The 7,719-nt window shown below is 44.1% G+C and overlaps 1 protein-coding gene across 1 annotated transcript in view; it reads left to right on the top strand.

Annotated features, from left to right (window-relative positions):
* Positions 1-7,515, top strand: part of MCM10 (minichromosome maintenance 10 replication initiation factor) — a 31,055-nt gene extending 23,540 nt beyond the window's left edge. Inside the window, exons 17-20 of the mRNA XM_037065923.1 lie at positions 967-1,080; positions 2,982-3,127; positions 5,677-5,719; positions 5,806-7,515. Coding sequence (XP_036921818.1) covers positions 967-1,080; positions 2,982-3,127; positions 5,677-5,719; positions 5,806-5,889 — 387 coding nt within the window. The 3' untranslated portion in view covers positions 5,890-7,515. The remainder of the gene's footprint in view (positions 1-966; positions 1,081-2,981; positions 3,128-5,676; positions 5,720-5,805) is intronic.
* The last annotated feature ends 204 nt before the right edge of the window (positions 7,516-7,719 follow it).

The following is a 7,719-nucleotide window of genomic DNA, read 5'->3' on the forward strand; positions in this document are numbered from 1 at the left end:
TGCATTGCAGATAGCATAGCATCCTTGGCTGCTGGCAGGAGCAAGGGTAGCAAGTCACTGAGGTAACAAACTCCCACACATTTTTTTTTTTAGGAGGGAGAAGAAGGGCGGGAGACAGAGGGAGAGAAATACAATGTGAGAGAAAACATCAATCCATTGTCTCTTGCACCCTGACTGGGAACTGACCTGGCAGCCCAGACATGTGCCCTGAATGGGAATCAACCTGTGACCTTGCACTTTGCAGACTGACGCCCAACCCGCTATGCCACATAGGTCAGGGCAGTGCTCCCACAGGGTTTCAAAATGCCCTCTCAGGGACAGTATTGCCCCTTTTAGTGCCAGTGCTCTGAATGATCTGCTCTTCTTTGGATTAGCAAATGACTAATGAGAACATTATGTATCATATCTTTTTACTGAACTAGAAATCAGGAGAGATGCTCAGAAGACTATAGAGCTGAGCTGCTTCTCTTTCGTGGCCACCAGAGTGGCCCTTGTGTCTTGTGTAGCTGTGCTAAGGCCAGGCCTGTAACCACATTCTGCTGTAAATATCTCACTGCCCTCGTCTCCTCCGTGTCCCACACAAACAAGATTGCTCCTGTCAAGGTCTGAAGAAGAGTGCAGAACAGATCTGGCTGCCATTGCTGGCAGGGCATTGAAGTCACTCCACAGCTGGAGTCTGTAGTGGGGCAGGAGGACAGGTTCCCTCTGGGTGTGCACATGACGTGGTAACCGTGTTAGTAATAGCATTTTTAAGTCCGTATTTAGTGTCTTAAAAATTACCTGCTTTTATACCATTTTTTCATGTTAAGAACGTGTGTGTACTTATTATCATCTTTTGGTTTGCATTTACCAAACTATTACCAAGTGTCCTCATTGGCAGGAAGCTCGTCTCTTCAGTTCTGGTATTGAACTGTGGTCTGAGTGTGTGGGATTGGTCCGAGCCTCCCCTGTGCCTTGTCGTTCCAGGCTGAGGCTGAGCTGCAGGAACTCTATTTTGAGCCACTGGTGAAGAAAGAACAAATGGAAGAAAAGATGAGAAACATCAAAGAAGTGAAATGCCGAGTGGTGACATGCAAGACGGTGAGTGAAGGAAGACAGCTCTGGCCCCGGGCCCTATTTTGTGCTGCTGTTGTGACTCAGCAAAACATGGAGAATCTATAGGATGGCGGGCCATATCTTATGAACAGAGTCATGCTTGGGTTGTTTATTTACACTGGAAACAAAACTGCCTACAGTAGCCCAGGATTTGGCTCCCTGCCGATCTGTCCAATGGACTCTGATGTGGAGTATTTGTAGTGAGGTTTTCCTCTCGTTTGACCTTAGCTCCCAGTTCTGCAGATGAGCCTCCAATGTCTCTTCCCCTTTGCCCATTGAACCCAAGTTACTCTGATGTCTTTGTGACATTTCTCGCACATTCTCAGTTCATAGCTCCTGGGACCTTGCTAAATTGAATCCTAGGGCAGAGTGTGAATTGTATTATTGTCTGTGTTTGCAGAATTTTTATCCTGTCTGTTAGAAAATAGTGTTTCCTATTCCTCAACATTCATTTTTAAATGGCCCCCATAAAGCTCTTGCTGAGGAGTATTCCTTCCATTCCCCCTCATTTTATAGCTGCCTGGCTGGCCACCCTTGTGTTTGCATGTAAGGGGGGGAAGAGACTGAGCTTACCAAGTACAATTTTCTCTATTGTTTCTAAAACCTTAGATTCTCCTTTACATTTAGGGAGTGGCCCTGAACCAGCCACAGCCAAAAGGGCTTCCTTAGGAAAGTTCAGACCTTGGTGAGTAAGTAAAGGCTTTGCCTCAGATGGCAGGTTTTTTTTACTCTGACAGAGTGGCAAGCCTAAGGACATAGCTGGTGTATTTTCCTGCTGCTGCTCTAACAAATGATTGCTGACGGGGAACTTAAAACAACACAGCTTCATTACCCTACGGTTCTGTAGGTCCGAGTCTGTGTGGGTATAACGGGGCTAAAATCATGTGCCCTCAAAGGCCGTGTTCCTTCTGGAGACTCCGGGGGAGGAATGATTTCCTGCCATTCCTGGCTTCTAGATCCCACCCCACATACCTTGGCCTGGGACCCCTTCCTCCCTCTTCAGAGCCAGCAGGTCGAGCCCCCTCATAACATCACTCTGACCTCCTCCCCTTTGTCCCATGTCTACTTTTGAGGACATTTTGTGATTCCATTGGGCCTACCCACAAAATACAGGATAATCTCCCTATCTTAAAGTCAACTAATTAGCCACCTGAATCCCCTTTTGCCCCTAACATACTCATAGGTTCCAGGAAATAGGGTAGGTACATCTTGGGAGAGGAAGGCATTCTGCCAACCACAGCCAGCATATCACTCGGCCCTGCACTTTTTGAGCTTGCCAGAATTAGAAGTTATTTATGTAAACTCAATGTAATTAGCGGCAACTAACATCGAACTCTCTCAGCACCTTTTTCAAGCTTCACTCACCATTTCTTACTCTTTTCAGTCCTTTTGAGAATCAAAATTAAGTGAATTACTTAATACCTTTGTCTTGGTTTTCCTACTTAAGAAAAATAGGAGTAGTAATAAGCTTATCCTTTTCAGATGCCTTGTAAGAGAAAGTGAATGAGGTGCTGAACAACTTCCTAAGTGGACCCCACACCTCAGTGCCCTGTAACCAGGGGACTGTGTGAATGTAGGACAGCCCCGCCAGGCTCTTTAGAGGTTTCCACTGTTGTTCTTCCTCTGCCCTTTCTATTGTCTTGATGTCACAGAAGATTGTTGCGTACTTCATGCCTGACCAGAAATTGAGGCAAATGTGAGAAAGAGTCGTATTGGCATGAGGGGCCCACGAAATCACAGGGCTTGCCGTAGCTAGAAGATAAGGTGGTCAATCCACTAGCAGGCACCTGGGTCATGACCAGAGGACAGATTGCTGTCTCAGTAGCTAACTAGGTCCTTCTTCAGAGTTCTTCATCGCACGTGTGTCCTTCTGTCGGTTTGTGCAGTGTGCCTACACCCACTTCAAGCCTTTGGAGACCTGCGTCAGTGAGCAGCATGACTACCATTGGCACGACGGCATGAAAAGGTTTTTCAGGTGTCCCTGTGGAAGCAGATGTATCTCCCTTGACAGGCTACCCAGAAAGCATTGCAGGTATGAGAACTGTCTGGGATTCCATGTCCCATCTAGGCCTCTTGAACCCTCTTTCACTTCCTGCATGATGCTGTTCCATTGAAACATAGACAGTCCTTTGTGAGAGCCGAGCCTTATTTCTGTGCCTTCTTCCAGCGCCTGGAGAGAGGGACCCTACCCTCTTCGCTGCTTTATCTCCAATACCTGATGTAGTGCCTGAGCATAGTACGTCTTCAAGAATGTTGTGGAGTTAATAAATGCAGTATGGATGAGCTGGATTGGGGAATATATGTATTTGTGAGGGCTAGGAGTTAGCATTTTTTCCCTCCACTCTTAAGTTTCTTTTTACTTTGGGGGGAGCAGCTTCAGATATAGAGGCAGAGCTGCTGTGTTGAGAGTTATTCTCGTAGAACACAGTGCAGATGACACCCCGTGGAGTTCAGGGTGGCTGACCCCAGGTCACTTATACACCACCACAGGTCCGTCCTGTGCTCTCTTCATTTATGTACAGTCACGTGCTCTGTAACGATGTGTTGGTTGGTGACAGATCACACAGAGCATGGTGGTCCCATAAGATTATACTGGAGTCGAAAAATTCCTGTCACCTAGTGATGACGCAGCTGTTGGGGGTGGCGTCTGTTTCAGTGCCACAGCCATCTTGTCGTCAAGCAGGGCACTCCTCCCGTCTTCATCCCGTTGTCGGGAGCCGATTTGTGACTTTTTCACAATTGAGGTAATTGTTTCAAGTGGCTATGTGTATATTGGCATTTGATTTTTCTCCAAAATATTGTGAAAACAGCTTCTGCAAAACATCTGAGTATCAGAGAAAATCTGTTCATTAAGGATAAGCGGTGAAATACAGCTCACAAATGGAAGAACACAATGCCTCTTTGGCCTCCAGGTGGCACTCTTGTATTTGTAAGAACAGCTGCTTTCTCTGGTTTGTCAATTCTTAATCTAGAGCGTAAGTAAGCATATTTTTTCTGTACAAGGCCAGAGTAAATATACGAGGTTTTTCAAGCCCACGGTCTGTTTCACAGCTACTCAGTTTTGCTGTTGTAGCTTGAAAGCTCTTGTAGGTAATACAACAAATGGATGTGGCTGTGTTCAAATAAAACTTTATTTACAAAAACTAGTACAGGCTGCATTTGGCCCACAGGTTGCTTTTTTTTTTTGCCAACCCCTGACACCTAGCACACTGATTTTTTTTTTTAAATAATACCACCATTGATCTACTAGTAGGCTGCGAAAGTTCTCTTAGTAGATATTGAACGGGACTCTAGATGGGGGGAGCGGCGCAAGGCTAAGGCCACGGGCATGCTGACTCTCAGGGCAGGGGGAGTCTCCCTTTGTTTTGTATTGGTCTTAGCCTATTAATAACCGATGTTGTGCCTGGATCAGCCCTAGTTGTTCTTAACTGAGACTGCAAGACACCCTTCAGCAGCAGCCATCAGGGAACTCTGCAGGTTCCCCGAAGATACAGGTTTATTATTTAGGAGACCTGGGTCCGCACAGCGAGGTCCCTGTAGAGAACCTGAGAGCCAGAGCATGCTGGCCTGGGCTGCTGCTTCTTTTACTGGGGTTGAGGGTGGGGCCTAGGGTTTCCAAGGCTCATTCTTTATTGGTGATTTAAAACTTAAGAGGAGGAATTTAAATCACATGAAGAGAAAACATGTAGTCCAAATGGTCAGTTGTTGAAATTAACAGAGATCTCTGAAAGAAAGGACTCTTAATGAGAGGTGCAGGGTTGGGGGGCGTGGATCTAGTCCTGTGGCTGGCAGTGTGTTTGAAGAGGATGTCTCAGCAATCAAAGCTTAAGTCTGGCACTTACATTACAAAAAGAAAAAGACAACCATCAGGGCGTACACTATAAAACTGGATAGGGAAGAAGAATGAGGCAGATGGGGCCATCCCCTATGCCCCAGACCCTCTCAGATCCAAGGGTTAAACATATTTCAGTGTCTTCCCTGCGTTTCTTTTCTGTTTCTCTTTCTCACCCAGAGGAAACACAGTAAAAGATAACCTTTCCCCATGGTAGCCACATCCCTTCTTAGATTGGGGACTCACCCACCAAGTTAAAGAAGGAGAACAAACATCTCTAGACCCTTTGAATAGTGAATAGTAAGACAGTAAATGTGTTTGGGTTATGAAAAAGGAGGAAAAGTTATTCAGACCAGAAAAAAGATTAATCCTTTTTGATTCCAACCTTTCAGTTCCAGGAAAAAAGGAAGGGTGCAAGACTAAGGCTACACCGTGTCAGAGGGCTTGCTTTCTAAACCTGAGTGTCATCCCAGTGACTTGCCTTAAGAATCAGGTTGCATCCGTTACCTACCAAGTGCACAACTCCATCACATTGTCATTAGAAATTCCATCCCCGATGTATCCGGCTTACTGCAGAGTTGAAGACCATTCCTCAGATCACAGGAGTGTGTATTTTCAATAGCATTCTAACATAGCCTGTAATCTGTCACCTTGATCACCTTCTGCTTGAATGGGGGACATTCTTCTAGTGTCTGTATGTGCTGGGCCCACATCTCACTGCTGAGTGAATCTCATCCTCTGTGTTTCAGGAACTGTGGCCTCTTCAGGTGGGAACGGGATGGCATGCTGAAGGTATGGGCGTTGCAAGGTGACTAATTTTAGTGACCCAGGCAAATAATGTTGACCCATTTCTTATTAAACTATTTTCATTTTTCTAGGAAAAGATGGGTCCAAAGATAGGAGGAGAAACCCTGTTACCAAGAGGAGAAGAACATGCCAAATTTCTGAATAGCCTCAAATAGCCCCAACTCACCACAAGATACGCGCAACCTACTTTGCTTCTGGTGATTCTGGAAAGCCGGGGTTGGTTCTGTGCGGCCCGTACTCCTGACTGGCACAGTGAAAACAAATACTTGTTAAGCCTACAAGCTTTGCCTGTGGACTTCCCTTCACTGTGTTGATTTGACACCGAATTTAACATGGACCTTTAAGTGGAAAGTCAACATGCTATTGTCTTTACAATAGTTTTATTCACACAGATTTTTTGCCCCCCAAACTGGAAGGTAAATTGAGAGCTGTGTTTCTGTATCTCTTGGATCATAGGGCGTGCAGTGCTGCTTCTTTATCACAGTAAGGTTCTACTCTAGTGTTTACATGGACTCAGAGGCAAAAGAATTAATTTAGTTCACCCCGGATTAATTGTTTAACTTCTGGGATTCAGTTTCCTTATCTGTAAAATGAGGAAGAGTGGAGCAATGATCCTGAAATGTGTCTTTTAGCATTCAAATTCTACAAATATGTAACTTTTTTATCTAGATCACTATGATCATTGCTCTGTTACAGGTGTGAGTTGGCAGGCAGGCACTCCATCCACTGAGCCACACCAGCTGGGGCTGCCCTTCACATAGTTTCGATATGTTGGTATTATAAGCCAGGTTTCTTTTTTCTGTCCCATTATCTGTTTTGTTTGAGGGTTTGGGGTTGTTTTGTTTTGTCTTGTTTTGTTTTTTTAATTGATTAAGTCACTGAACCTCTGTCATTTTAATTCATATCTGAATGGCTCTCAGTGCCCATACGATATTATGGAGCTTTGAATGGAAATATGTAAAAACTTCATCATTTTAAAATATGATTTAAAAAAACTGAAACCTCCAACCAAAATGAATGCAACATTTGAGAAGCTATGGAACATGACTGAAAAACCAGAAATGTTCCATAAAGAATGGAGTTTGGGATTTGCACATACACCTTGACGGGGCAGCCTGTTCAAGTCCTGGGTCGAGAACATCTTCAGGGTGTTGTGCTGACTGTATTTTTACATAATTATTAATCATGCCTGACCGGTAGCAGGTGGTCCAGTTGTGTGTCACTTGTGTACTTAGGGTAGAAATGGCCTTCGATGATTTACTAAAGGAATGCACTATTCTTTTTTGTCAGTCATGATATCAGAATACCAATCTAAAAGTATATTTGACTTGGTTATCATCCAAATCTACTTACAAAATGTAAAATATAGTGGCCTGCAGTACCACGATTCTGCACTGGGTTTGTGATAACCAACCAAACATGAGCTAATACAATCACAAGCTCTTGCTCCCTGACCTCGCTGCTTCCTAATGAGGTTGCCATTTTTATTGGGGAAAGTTTTAAATCTGGGAGTCTATACACTAAGTGATTCAGACACACTAGTGTACTACTTGATACTGATTATTAGTACCTAAATTAGTGAGAAAGTATCTAGATAAATATTTTCAACTTGGTTTTACATATTAAATTAGTGTTCTTTTCAGATATGTCCCCTCAAACATTGCCATTATAGTAGGAGGCTTTTTATTCGAGAAAGCATTATGAAAACTGCTTAACTATAAATGAACTATATAGATTTTTTTAATTGTGTAAAATGTGTGTAATAGGTAAGGTAGGCACCAATGGTCAAAAATGAATTTTGAAGTTTAAAAAATAGAAATGGCCCTGGCTCAGTTGGTTGGGACGTCATCCCTTGTGCCAAAAAGATAGTAGGTACAACCCCAGGTTGACAGTTTGATCCTCTTTTGGGACTCATGTGGGAGGCAGCCAATTGGTGTTTCTCCCCTCCCTCTCTAAAATCAGTAAATCTATCCTCAGGTGAGGGT

Source organism: Sturnira hondurensis, unplaced genomic scaffold (assembly GCF_014824575.4).
Source record: "Sturnira hondurensis isolate 20B ecotype Veracruz unplaced genomic scaffold, ASM1482457v3 Scaffold0016284, whole genome shotgun sequence".
Lineage (NCBI taxonomy): Eukaryota > Metazoa > Chordata > Mammalia > Chiroptera > Phyllostomidae > Sturnira > Sturnira hondurensis.